The following is a 14,235-nucleotide window of genomic DNA, read 5'->3' as shown; positions in this document are numbered from 1 at the left end:
AAAAATAAAAAGTGGCCACAACTGCCAGACCGTCATTGTGGAGGGAGAATCCCTGCACAGGATGACCTGCAGCTGACCCTCTGGCAATGCAGCTGCAGGAGTGGGGGTGAAATATAAAGAGGCATCAATGTTCCCCCCCCCACCTTCACCCTTGCTGTCGGGAGGCAGTTTCAATTCATCAGCCAGGCTTTAGTCTCAGCGGGGGCCCATCTGCCGTATGGAAAATTTTGATGGCTTCTGGCACGTGCCCTCAGTGGCCAGTTTGATTGGCCTAATCGACTATCCACTGCTGATGGGCAGGTAGCTGTCATCACCATCCCCTGTCCAGCCTCAGTGAAAATAGCTCATAGCCGCTGTGCTGGTCTGCCGCCATGGTTCCGTCTGTTAGCGGGAAATTGAACACTTTCTTGGCCTATACTCAGCTTAGCTACTCACTGCCTTAATCAAGTGAGCTATTGGGAGAATGGGGAGGAGTTTTCAAGTTCAGTCAATACAGAATTTGCTCACAGCAGTTGTGCATTTTATAACATTTTAATTAAATCAATTTAAAAAAGAACAAGAAATTAAGTTCTCCATATCTGATCTTAAAAATAATGAAATGGGAGATTGCGGGTTCACTTATCTTCTTTTCAGAAATAAGGACATGAAAGCCAGTTAATCACCTGTCATTTCACTAACACAATGATTTAGAAGTCATCATTGAGGTAATGCTAGCTGAGAAGATGACTATGACTAACAAAAATGGAGTCACGGCCTTCAGAAGGTGCAACATAACCAATTCAGGAAGAACCATTTAGGTTTCTGAGCATTACTTCAAATGCAACACAGCCATTATCAATTAGCATTAAATGAGCTTCATTTTTAATAGCATGCATTTTTCACACAAAACCTAATCAAAAATAACTATTTTGATGAAGGGTTTTTGAAGGCAAAATTATTTGAAAGGGTATTGAAATAATTCCAATAAGAACAAGACTGATGACTAGGAACATTGAAATCTGCTTGCTATCTCACCTAGGAATATTTGTACAGCATATGGTGCAAGTATAGCATATCCATTTTGCAACACTGCGTACTAATTGTCACCTAAGTAAATACATACACAACTAACTGTGTGAAAAATGAGAGCTCTCTCTAACGGCTCAGTGAGTAGTTACGGTTCAAGTCTTGCTCAAAATTGAGCTGTTAGCAGAAATTCCCAATTGGCTTTGATGTTCCTATGGGTTACAATGAGGGAAATTAGTCAGGGCTTCTGATTATGTTAGGATAAGAATTGAGCTGAGTAATATTAGTCTCTTAAAGATTCTGAAAGGTACCTGTGCTCCCTCAGGCAGTTCTTGCTTGCAGGAAAGAAAATTCAAGAAGTGCCGTGATAATGTAGAGTAAGTAAACATTTTTTAAAAAGCCCAAAGTTCCTTATCGATAGGAAAAAAAGAGAAGTTGTACAGAAGGAACTTTTTCAAATCAGCTCATAAGTGAACCCGGTTACAGGTAATCTTAAGAATTGAACTGATTGGAGGAACTCTACTGTATGGGTGCTACTTTGTATTTTTCACTAGTTCTGCTCTGACTTATGACACTGATATGGACAACACAGTTTATATACAGAAAGTACAGGACCGAGTGTGAACAAATGACAAAAACAATGATCACTGGGTAACATTTCATCTTTATTACTAACACACTAAACAGCAAAGCCCAACTTACAGGTCATTTTGCAAGATATAAGGACATTAATATATGCAGCTGCTTTCTCATCTACTTCTGAGGTAACAGTGTAATGTTCAGTGTATAGAAACAGAACATAAAATACACCCCAACATTGTTTTAATGCAATGGAGAATTATTCTGTCTAATGGCCTGACATCACTCTTTAAAGTAATGAGACATTAACATCATGAATAGGGTGTTGTTACATTGTTAAAAAGGCAGAGCACGTCATATTCCCCATACAACCATGTGGTACTGTCCTTAGTTTTAGCTAATTGCAAAATGAATTTTTAAGAGAACACAGTATTGTATTATACCATTGATGTACTATCTAATACACATACATTCCCTAAAATTGTAAGCTAAACCTTTTAATTTTTCTCATTACAGAGCAATAATAAGAATTTCATACATTTAGGTGCAATGGAACTTGGAACTGTGCTGCACAATTAATTTTACAATCTGAAGAAGAGAAAAATAGTTTTGCCTCCCAAGTGCTCAGGCTCATCATTTTGCTATTTGCTGCAGAAATGTCAGTTTCTATTGGGTTGATTACATGTAAGTTGCTACCTTAAACTTAATGTTCAAACCATTACAGAAAATCAATATGTTCAGACATTCACCAACAACAACTTTCCAATTCACATCTGACATGATACTTTTCCTTCTTTTACCTCATAAATAAATCCTGGACGGACTTTAGCCTTCACTTTGTATACGTTCAGTTACATAAATTTGTGAAGACTGTACACACTTCATTCATCAAGTTATTTTAAAATTAAGGTATTTTTCTCCCTCCTCTTTTCAAACATGACCTGATATTTTTAGTCATGACATTATTTGGGACCACTAAATGAATTATAACAGAGATACAAAGACACAGTAACAGTGACCACACTTATCTAAAACAGTCCATGAAGGGAGAGAATTAATCTTTGAATAAGATGAACAAAATGGAATCTCCACCAAATGGCAGCATGTCCTAGCTGAAGAAGTGGCTTGATAAAGACAGGGACACCAGATTGTTCACCTCATATAATACCTTCACCTCCTACTGTGCTCAAGTAATATTAAAACACAGGAAAACATAAATAATTCAATGTCTAAAGAAAGAGATCAATATGCCACCCACGTCCCATTAAAGCACGTGCTTTGAAAAGGAGCAACAGCCTCTGGCTTAAAAGTTCAGTGTTTCAGACATCATCTTCCACCATTCCATTATTTCTGCCTTCTCCTCTTCTTTTCTCTCAGAAAATGATTCAAGATTAAAATCAACCTACAAAGAATCAGACCAAGATAAAGATGTTTGAAAAATAACATCTGTATTTGGCAAATTATTCATATGCAACCACATGGATATACAAAAATGAAGGACAAGAAAACGTCAGCTGGTCCACTGAGCTTGTCACACATGATCATTGTGTGAGTTCTACACAGCAGAATCACATTCTCCCACCACACCCACTCCTCTCCCCCAGCATCCCTCCACCCCACAACAATACCACACACACCAGACAAAGAGGAATAAAAGTCATGAAAAGCATTATATTATTTCAAGTTCTTTCTTTATAACCTACTGGATTTCTGAAACTATGGGAAATGCAAATCGTACCAAACTTGGTTAACATTCAGTTAATACCAACCATTGTTTATAAGGGTCTGTAAGAACCTTGTGAAAAGAACTTTATCAACAATTTATATTTGTACAGTACCTTTAATATAGAAAAAAAATTCAAGATGGTTCACAGAGGCGTATTCAAAGAATAATTATGAAAGTGCCATACAGCAATTATTATTAGTCAAATAAAATTCTCACTTTGTACCAAGAAGCCAATCCTCAAGGGCTGACCATTTTATCACTATTTAGTCTAAGCAAAATATGAGTATCAATTATGTTTTGTTTTGAAAGAGTTTTAAAAGTTTTTTTTAAATTAAGTATTCTGGGGAAATGGGCTAGGCCAGTTCCAGCCTTCAGGCAGCCAAAATGCCTCATCTCACTGGGGCCAAACCAGCCTTCACACTTATGCCAGATCCTACTGGTGGGAGAAGCAGGAAATCCCACAATACGGAGTCCAGGCTATGTCCCTTTGACATTGGGGACCATCGATGTCAAACAGAGATTTTGCCCCAGACACGACACCCCCAGACACTCCCAAGCAGTGGAATTATGACAGCGGTGTGCCAGATGGCCCAGTTATTTACTGGGTCATTATTGCCAACTATCTATGAAGAGATTAATAGTTAGTAATGTGTTTGAAATGGAAGGGTTAGTGAGCATTTATCACAGTAAGAGTTTTTTTTTAATCCATGTTGGATTTTAATCTTGTTGCATGCTCAGATTTAGGTGTGGGAATCTGGACAGTCAGTGCAAGATTTTCTAACACAGAAACTCCTTTTATTTTCATGGGTGAAGTGTGAAGTGGGCTACAAGATTGTTTTAAGTAAATTGTTGAAGCTTACCACTGTGGCTGGGCTAAAAGGGACTGCCACTTTTTTAGTTATTGCTAGATATCCTGGAGCAGAAGCTGTGATTTTGTAGTTTCCAGGAGCCAGAAGCCTCCAGAAATCACCATCTTTAGCTGAAGAGAAAGAAAACATGTGCATGAGTTACAGCTTTAGTGAAACCAGTGGATATTCTTTGACTGACAGATTCCTTCCAGCCTTGAACAGTTTTTGCAATTTACATATATTCCAATTAGAACAGTTCTTAATGAATTCAAGGGATTTCCTAAGTGTCTGATCAGTTGAGAACAGGCAGAAGTTCTACAGAGCTAAGTAACTAAACATTAAGCAACAAAGCAATTTTTTGCTTCAATCATTATCTTCCTGGGTCTACAAAAGCACCAGGTTTGTTTTGGCCAGTGGAAATTTTCCTAAAAATAATAACAGGATTCAAGTTTAAAGTGAGGTGTGAGCTATCACTGGGGGCCCGTTTCAGCTGTGTAAGCAGCAAGGAAATAACCAAATCCAAAATCCACTTTCAGGAACGTCTGCCTTGCACCATCATCTTCCTTCCAGTGCCCTATTTTAATTTTTACAGCCGGATCATTGAGAATAAAAATAATTAAAAATCAAGGAACACATGTAATGGCTGTTAACACATTTAATGGCTGATATGCAACGATTAAAGGCGATTGTTATAGAAATGGTGTATAGATGAACAGAAAATTATTCAGGAATAGGGAAAGGGCATCAGGCCTAACAAGCCTATCCTTTTTTTAAAAAATCAGCTCCCTCTGTTCTTGTCATCGTGTCCCTCAATTCTTTCTCTCTGCAGAAAAATATCAAATTGTCTCTTGAATCTATTTATAACATCCATGTCAATGTCTTTGCTGGAAACGTAGGGAGCGAATTCTCACTCATCTGCCATAACTTCGGCAAGAGAACCACAAAACCCTTAACAAAATGGTGTCAATACTGTTCATCTTGTTTTTCCAGGATTTCCAAGGCTCTCCTATCGAAATTTTGGTGAATGTGCAGGAAAACCTTTGTGGAAATTCACTCCCTTATTCCACAGGTCCATCATCCTTTAGGTGAAAAACAATTTCCCTTCACTTTTCTTCTTAGAATCACATTCTCAATTTGTAGGCTTGTTTTGAAACACTGGCTAGATAAAAAGTATAAACTTGCTTCCCTCAGTACTATACACAAAGTCAGATCTCCATTGTCTCATACAGCTGTTATGAATATACTTTCACTCTTTAACACAGCTGGTTCAACATGAACCTTAGAGCAATAGGCTAAGTTAAAGTTGGGAAGAGTTGCATATGTCAGTTGAAAAGAGTCAGTGGTCCTTGACTTGAGCTTTAAACGCAGCTTTCAGCTGCACTTTGGCAAGACACAAGTGCAGATGTGATGCAGTCACTCCCAGATGAGATCATGTTGGAAGTTACAAATGTTTCGAAATAGTTTGCAAATGTTATTTAGCACTCTTTTCTTTTCCATCCCCAGCAGATGTAAATATTAATTATCACTAATTACTGATTTAGAGCAAGTGTAAATGATGAGTTATACCAAACTTGGGTCTGATGATTGATCTTTTCAAATTGTGCTGAGAGAAAGATGTGAAGGGATTGGATAATTGATAGACAATGGAGGGGAAAGTCAAGCCCCCAGGCATTCTGACAACAGGGCATCATCTACAAAATGGCTGCACATCTGTCCAACCTCCTTTATCCTCCACAGATGTAAGAGGCAGGAATAATCACAGCCTCTCTACTAAAGTGTTTAATTCCTGTTTCAATCCACGTGTGCTGTACGACATCCTTCTGTGCTTGTTTCATGATTCTTCCATTTAAATTTTAATTAACTTTCAAATATTTCCATGTATTGACAGTAAAGACTGTTCTTTCAAGGAAGAAATTCAGAGCCAAATTGTGAGGATCAATTGGTTTTATATTACATACGTTCTTTAGCGTCAGAGAGCTCAGTGAAGAGAATTTGTTATTACCCACTCAGAAATACATCAGACTTTGAACTCTTCAGAGATCTTAATCCCGACTCACTATGAAGTAGGGTTTATTGATGTTAACTCTTGAATTCTACAAACATCCTTAAGGATTTTGCAGAACCATATCCCAGTACAAATAAATGTGCGCCATAGATGCTTTTTTATATATAACTCAAGGAACTGTAGCTCTAACATTTTATTTAAAACATGCTGGTACATAAGGGCATTTCTATAATGGAACTCCTGTTCCAGAGGAACAATAAATTAGCACAACAATTTTGCCCCCATTCCCTCAGTTTCCTCCTTAGTTCTCCTAAAGACGAAGATTTAGAAAATAGTCTGGCTCCATTTACTGGCTCAGGCATGTCAAGCACGCACCTAAACCTAGAGGCTGAGGATCAGTGGCAACTGGTGCCTGGGCCTCATCAGTATACTCAGCCCAAGCTGCCAGCATTGGTCACGCCTCGATTGGCAGCTTGCCTAAGCAAGGTCATCAATGTTGGCCTATTAACAGAAAATGCTGGAATTGCTCAACAGTGGAGAGAGAAAGAGAGTTAACATTTCTTACAAATTGAAGAAAGTTAGAAATGTAACAGATTTTAAGCAAGTGCAGAAGCATGGAAAGGTGAGGGGAGTGGGGGGCAAAAACAAAAGAGAAAGCCTGTCATACAGCAGAAAGCAGCAGTGACTAAGTCTCCAGATGGTCAGAGGCTAGACGCACCTCGGAAGATGTGTCACAGGGCCCCTTGAGGTCCCAACGCACTGACTCCATGGGATTTGCCCAGAATGTTTGACTTCCAATGTGCAATTCCCCTGCTCCCTGGGACCTACAGCTTTAAGTTGGTTCCGATTTACTTACCTGGATAGTTACCCAGGAAATATTAGACAGTAAAAAACCGAGTCTATTTCCTGGGAAACTATACAACTGACCCCCCAATCATTCACACTGACCCCCCCACCTTGATGCCCCAACTACCCCCCAACCCAACCTGACTAGCCCCTGACCTGACGTGACCAGCCAATCAATCCCTCCTGACTTGATGTGACTACCCCCGACCCACCTACCCATTCACCCACTTACCACCCTACCCATCTGCCACCCTAACACTTCATCCACTTACCACCCCACCCTCCTACCACCCATCCACCCCACTCACCAACCACCCTAACCAGTTGCCACGCTGCCACCTCACCCACATACCACCATACCCCCTTTCCCACCCTACCCCCTCACCCACCCTACCCCCTTACCTTACCCAACCTACCCTTTACCCACTTACCTTATCCATTATAACCCTACCCACCCTACCCCCTTATCCAACCACCTTGCCCAACCTACCCCCTCACCTACCCTATCTCTTACTCACTTACCTTCTCTCCATAGTTTTTCAAAGAAGCTTTGGGATATTTAAACTCTTTACTTACTGGAACACAGCAGCTCATGCCGTAAAAAGGTGGAGTGGCTCCATTTCAAGTATGCTGTGCATTTCTGGAAAAGCCGGGATCGGAAGCCCTGGCCAGAAGTGCTGAGCTCTGGCGTGAAGGAGAAAAGTAGGAGTAGAGTGGCAATCCAACAGTGATTCGGGCCCAAATGTCAAAAAGGATGATGTGCAAAGGCAAAAGCCAGGCAGCAATGGGACAGGGTGCAAAACATGGGTCTAGAAGTATAAGTGGCAGCTGCAGAATCCATACCAGCTGCTGTCCAAAAACCTGGTGTAATGGTTATGGCCTGAAATTGTTGAGCTCACTATTGAGCCTGGAAGACCATAAAGTGCCTAATCGAAAGATGTGCTACTGGTCCTCGAGCTTCACTGCAACAGTGCTGAGGTACATTTATGGCTGTATCATTGCTGCTTCTTGCTCTCATGCTGAACTGGAAAAAATTAATTAACTTCCAATTTCCACTCCCCCCTAGCCTCCACATGATCCGTCTCCAAATCTTCTTTTCCTCAATTTTGTAATCTCTATTTCTGGGGATAGGTTGTCTCCTCTATAAGCCCACTGACTCCCACAGCAATAAGATAAATGCAAAATACTGCAGATGCTGGAAATGTGAAACAAAAATAACAATAGCTGGAAAAACTCAGCAGGTCTGACAGCATTTGAGGAGAGGAGCAAAGTTAATGTTTCGGTCCGTATGACTCATCAGAACTAAGGAAAAATAGAAAAGAGGTGAAATATAAGCTGGTTGAGGGGGGTGGGACAGGTAGAGCTGGATAGAGGGCCTGTGATAGGTGGAGGAAAAGAAGAGGTTGCCAAAGATGTCATAGACAAAAGGACAAAGGGGTGTTGACGGTGGTGATATTAGCTGAGGAATGTGCTAATGATGACAGGAAGGGTAGAAAGCAGGACGAGCAAGTGACAAATAGCCCTAGTGGGGGTGGGGTGGGGGGAAGGGATCGAAATAGGCTAAAAAGTGAAGATAAAACAATGGATGGAAATAAATTTTTAAATAATGGAAATAGGTGGGAAAAGAAAAACATATTAAAAAATATAAATTATTGGAAGAAGGGGGATCGGAAAGGGGGTGGGGATTGAGGAGAGAGTTCATGATCTGAAGCTGTTGAACTCAATGTTAAGTCCGGAAGGCTGTAAAGTGACTAGTCGGACGATGAGGTGCTGTTCCACCAGTTTGCGTTGAGCTTCACTGGAACATTGCAGCAGGCCAAGGACGGACACCTGGGCATGAGAGCAGGGTGGTGTGTTGAAATGGCAAGCGACAGGGAGGTCTGGGTCATGCTTGCGGACAGACCGAAGGTGTTCTGCGAAGCGGTCACCCAGTTTACGTTTGGTCTCTCCAGTGTAGAGGAGACCGCATTGGGAGCAGCGAATGCAGTAGACTAAATTGAGGGCAGTGCAAGTGAAGTGCTGCTTCACTTGAAAGGAGTGTTTGGGTCCTTGGACAGCGAGGAGGGGGGAAGTAAAGGGGCAGGTGTTGCACCTTCTGCGGTTGCATGGGAAGGTGCCGTGGGAGGGGGTTGAGGTGTATGGGGTGATGGAGGAGTGGACCAGGGTGTCCCGGAGGGAACGATCCCTGCGGAATGCCATCGGGGGGGGTGAAGGAAAGATATATTTGGTGGTGGCATCATGCTGGAGTTGTCGGAAATGGCGGAGGATGATCCTTTGAATGCGGAGGCTGATGGGGTGATAAGTGAGGACTCCTACAGCAACATTGATTACATTTCCTCATAACCCAGTGGCTGAAAGGGCTCTATTCCATTCCTCCAGTTTCTTAGTTTCTGTCACAGCCAGAAGTGCTCAGTCTGTTCCTGAGAACCCCAACATCACAGAAACGAGTCTTCAGCCAATCCAGGACAAAGCAGCCCACTTTATTGGCACCCTATCCAACACTGTGAACGTTCACTCCCTCCAGCACTGGTACACAGTGGCAGCAAAGTGTACAATGTACAAGATGCAGCAATTTGCCAAATCTTTTCTACAGCATCTTCCAGATCCTCACCTCCTAGAAAAATAAAGATATCAGGTGCATAGGAACATAGCCGCCTCCAAGTTCCCCTCCAAGTCGCAAACTATCCTGACTTGGAACTATAATTGCCGTCCCTTTACTGTCAATGGTTCAAAATCCTGGGACTTCCTCCCTGACAACACTGTGGGTGTACCTACACCAAGTGGACTGCAGTGATTCAAGAAAGTGGCTCACTACCATCTTCATTAGGCATGTGCTCCCATACAATGAGCGAATTAATAAAAAGTTACTCTGATGATGCTACATTATTGCTCCCGATATGTCTTCCTTTTTCCTTCAATGAGGATTCCGCTCCACATTGGTTGACAAGACCCTTAACCATGTCAGTCCCATTTCCTGCCTTTTTGCTCTCAACGCTTCCTCTCCCTTCCAGAACCATGATAGGGTTATTCTTGTCCTCAGCTTCCACCCCACCAGCTTTGTATTCAACACATCATCCTCCACCATTTCCATCACCACCAACATGATGCCACCACCAAAGACATCTTCCCCTCCCCTCCCCTCTCGACATTCTGAATGGGCCAGTCCCTCCACAAAAACCTGCTTCACCTTTCCATCACACTAACACATTCTCCCCTTCCCACGGCAAGTACAAGAGACACAAGACCTGCTCCTTCACCTCCTCCTTTCCCACTATCCAAAACTCCAACACTCCTTCCAAGTAAAACTGCGATTTGCTCGTACTTCCATCATTTAAGAATATTGCATTCACTGTTGATGATGCCATCTCCTCATCACTAGGAAGATCAAATGCAGACAGGATGAGTGCTTTGCAAAATGTCTCCATTCATTCCACAACCAGAACCCAAGGATTCTGATCACCTGTCATTTTAATTCTCTGCTCCACTCCCACTCTGACCACTCTGTCCTCTACCTACAACACCATCCTAATGAAGCTCAACACAAGCACGGGGAACAGCACCTCATCTTTTGATTAGGCACTTTACAGCCTTCCAGACTCAAAACTGAATTCAACAATTTCACATCATAACCATGGCTCCTATTTTTTCAGCCAACTGCTAATAATTCTGCTGCTGCCATTTAAACCATCTCTAGGCCTATATCCAGGTTTTATTTTCACTTTTCCCATTATTGCCCCCTTTGATCTTTCACCATCACCCCTTTTTTCCCATTTAAATCTCTTCTGCCTTCCATCATATCACAACCTTCTCCTTTATTCTTCCCCCCTCCTCTTTTCCCTGCTTCCATGCTTTGTTTAGAACCTTTTACATTTCTAACAGCTTCCAGTTCTAACAAAAAAAAATCACAGACCTGAAACGTTAGCTCCATTTCTCTCTCCATAGATGCTGACTGGCTTCTTGAACATTTCCAGCATTTTCTGTTTAAATTTCAGATTTCCGGAACTCTCAGTATTTAATCACCTTTAATATCATTGTTGGGTTTCCTGCCTTTCTAGCAGCTGATGTCAGTTAAGTCCTGGGGAGGGGGAGTAGGAGTGGGTTATGGAGGCTCCATAGGAAGAGATTAAAATCATTTTTTACACACTTATCTGTCATTAGCAACCTCTGAGGCCACTAAAAAATTTTGAGAAGGCAGAGCCAACTGCTACCCCACTCATCACCAATGAGTTTTGAAGAGGGGGGTCCTTTAACAAGCACCTGGTACCTAATGTCCATATTTAAGTGGTTTAATGCCTGGTTTAGTTTATTTTACTAAGACTGGTCTCTCAGACCAATCTGCACTGAGCCGGCCAATGTTCACATAGGTACACCTCCCATTACTGCTCAGCATAAGGCTCCTTGGCAGGTTTTTTTTTCCGGTCCTTAACTAGAGGCTCTGTAGCCAATTACCGCCCCATCAGCCTACTCTTGGTCATAAGTAAAGTAATGGAAGGAGTCATCAACAGTCAAGCAGCACTTGCTTAACAATAACCTGCTCACTGACACCCAGTTTGGGTTCCGCCAGGGCCACTCAGCTCCTGACTTCATTACAGCCTTGGTTCAAACATGAACTAAAGAGCTGAACACCCGAGGTGGAGTGAGAATGACTGGCCTTGACATCAAGGCAGCATTTGAACGAGTGTGCATCAAGGAGCCTGACAAAACTGGAGTCAATGAGAATCAGGGGGAAAACTCTCCACTGGTTAGAGTCATACCTAGCACAAAGGAAGATGTTTGTGGTTGTTGGAGGTCAGTCATCTCAGCTCCAGGGCATCACTGCAGGAATTCCTCAGGGTCGTGACCTCGGCCCAACCATCTTCAGCTGCTTCATCAATGACCTTCCTTCCAACATAAGGTCAGAAGTGGGGATGTTCACTCATTGCACAATGTTCAGCACCATTCGCAACTCCTCAGGTACAGGAGCAGTCTATGTCCAAATGCAGCAAGGCATGGACAATATCCAGGCTTGGGCTGACAAGTGGTCAGTAACATTCCCGCCACACAAGTGTCAGGCAATGACCATCTCCAACAAGAGAGAATCCAACCATCCAACTTGATGTTCCATCATTACCATCATTACCAGCATTACCATCGCCAAATCCCCCACTATCAAATCCTGGAGTTACCATTGACCAGAAACTAAACTGGACTAGCCATATAAATACTGTGGCTACAAGAGCAGGTCAGAGGCTAGGAATAGTGCGACGAGTAACCCACTTCCTGACTCCCCAAAGCCTGTCCACCATCTACAAGGCACAAGTCAGGAATGTGATGGAATACTCTCCACTTGCCTGGATGAGTGCAGCTCCCACAACACTCAAGAAGCTTGACACCATCCAGGACAAAGCAGCCCGCTTGATTGGCACCACATCCACAAACATTCACTCCCTCCACCACCAACACACAGTAACAGCAGTGTGTACCATTTATAAGATGCACTGCAGGAATTCACCAACACTCCTTCGACAGCACCTTCAAAACCCACAACCACTATCACCTAGAAGGACAAGGGCAGCAGATAGATGGGAACACCATCACCTAGAAGTTCCCCTCCAAGCCACTCACCATCCTGACCTGGAAATATATCGTCGTTCCTTCACTGTCACTGGGTCAAAATCCTGGAACTCCCTCCCTAACAGCACTGTGGGCATACCTACACCAAATGGACTGCAGAGGTTCAAGAAGGCAGCTCACCACCACCTTTTCAAGGACAACTAGGAATGGGCAATAAACGCTGGCCCAGCCAGCGAAGACCACATCCCAAGAATGAATTTTTAAGATGGCTGATGTGATCGTGGCTTTAACTCCACTTTCCTGATTACTTCCTACGCCTATCGGCCCACTTGTTAGTCGAGAATCTGACTACCCCCGCCTTAAACATTTTCAGTAATCCTGCCTCCACTGGTCTCTGGAGAGAAAATTCCACAGACTCACAATCCTCAGAAAAAATTTCTTCTCATCTCCATCTTGTATGGGAGGCCCTTTATTTTTAAACCATGCCCCCTAGTTCTCATCTTTCCCACAAGCAGAAATATCTTCCCAGCATCCACCCTGTCAAGTCCTCTCAGGATCTTATATGTTTGAATAAGATCACCTCTCATTCTTCTAAACTGTAATGAATACAGGCCCAGCCTGTCCAACCTTTCTTCATAAGATAATCCCCTCAACCCAGGAATAAGCCGTGAACCTTCTCTGAACTGCTAATACAATGATGTCCTTTCTTAAATAAGAAGACCAAAACTGTACACGTCCAGATGTGGTCTCACCAATGCTATGTGCAGCTGTAGAAAAACTTCCCTACATTTATATTCCATTCCCCTTGCAATAAATGACAATATTCCATTTGCCTCTCTAATCACTTGCTGTACTTGCATTCTAACTTCTTGAGATTCATGTACCAAGGCACCCAGATCCCTCTGTACTGCAGAGTTCTGCTATCTCTCTCCATTTAAATAAAATGCTGCTTTGTTATTCTTCCTGCCAAAGTGGAAAAGTTCACATTTTCACAGATTATACTCCATCTGCCAGAATTTTGCCTATTCGTTAACGTATCTATATCCCTTTGCATACTCCTTATGTCCTCTTCAAACCTACTTTCCTACCAACTTGTGTGTCATCAGCACATTTATCAACCATATAGTCGGTCCTTTCATCCAAGTCTTTGATATAGGTTGTAAATAATTGAAGCCCCAACACTGATCCCTGTGGCACTTCACAGCTTGCCAATCCAAAAATGACCCATTTATCCCTACTCTCTGCAAGCTGTTAGTTAAACAATCTACTATCCACGCTAATATGTTACTCCCTATACCATGGGCCCTTATTTTGTGTAGTAACCTTTGATGTGGCACCTTGTCAAATTCCTTCTGGAAATCCAAGTGTACCAGATCTACAGGTTCCCCTTTATCCACGTTGCTTGTTACTTCCTCAAAGAACCCTAATAAATTAGACAAACACTAGTTCCTGTTCACAAAACCACTCTGCCTGATTGCATTGAGATTTTCTAAGTGCCCCTGCTATAACCTCCATAATAATAGATTCCAGCATTTTTCCTATGACAGATGTTAAGTTAACTAGCCTATAGTTTCTTGCTTTCTGTCTCCCTCCTTTCTTGAACAGACGAGTTACATTCACTATTTTCCAATCTGATGGGACCCTTCCAGAATTTATGGAATTTTGGGAAAATA

At 42.3% G+C, this 14,235-nt stretch overlaps 1 protein-coding gene across 1 annotated transcript in view; it reads right to left on the bottom strand.

Moving 5' to 3' along the window:
* Positions 1–1,649: 1,649 nt before the first annotated feature.
* The window catches only part of cpe (carboxypeptidase E), a 114,713-nt gene continuing 102,127 nt past the window's right edge, over positions 1,650–14,235 (bottom strand). The window contains exons 8-9 of the mRNA XM_078542306.1: positions 4,171–4,289; positions 1,650–2,986 (exon numbers count right to left, since the gene is read on the bottom strand). Coding sequence (XP_078398432.1) covers positions 2,888–2,986; positions 4,171–4,289 — 218 coding nt within the window. The 3' untranslated portion in view covers positions 1,650–2,887. The remainder of the gene's footprint in view (positions 2,987–4,170; positions 4,290–14,235) is intronic.

The sequence above is a fragment of the Cetorhinus maximus genome, chromosome 1 (assembly GCF_964194155.1).
Source record: "Cetorhinus maximus chromosome 1, sCetMax3.hap1.1, whole genome shotgun sequence".
Taxonomy (NCBI): Eukaryota; Metazoa; Chordata; class Chondrichthyes; order Lamniformes; family Cetorhinidae; genus Cetorhinus; species Cetorhinus maximus.
Note: the sequence above shows the minus strand (reverse complement) of the source record. Positions and strands in the feature narration are given on the sequence as shown.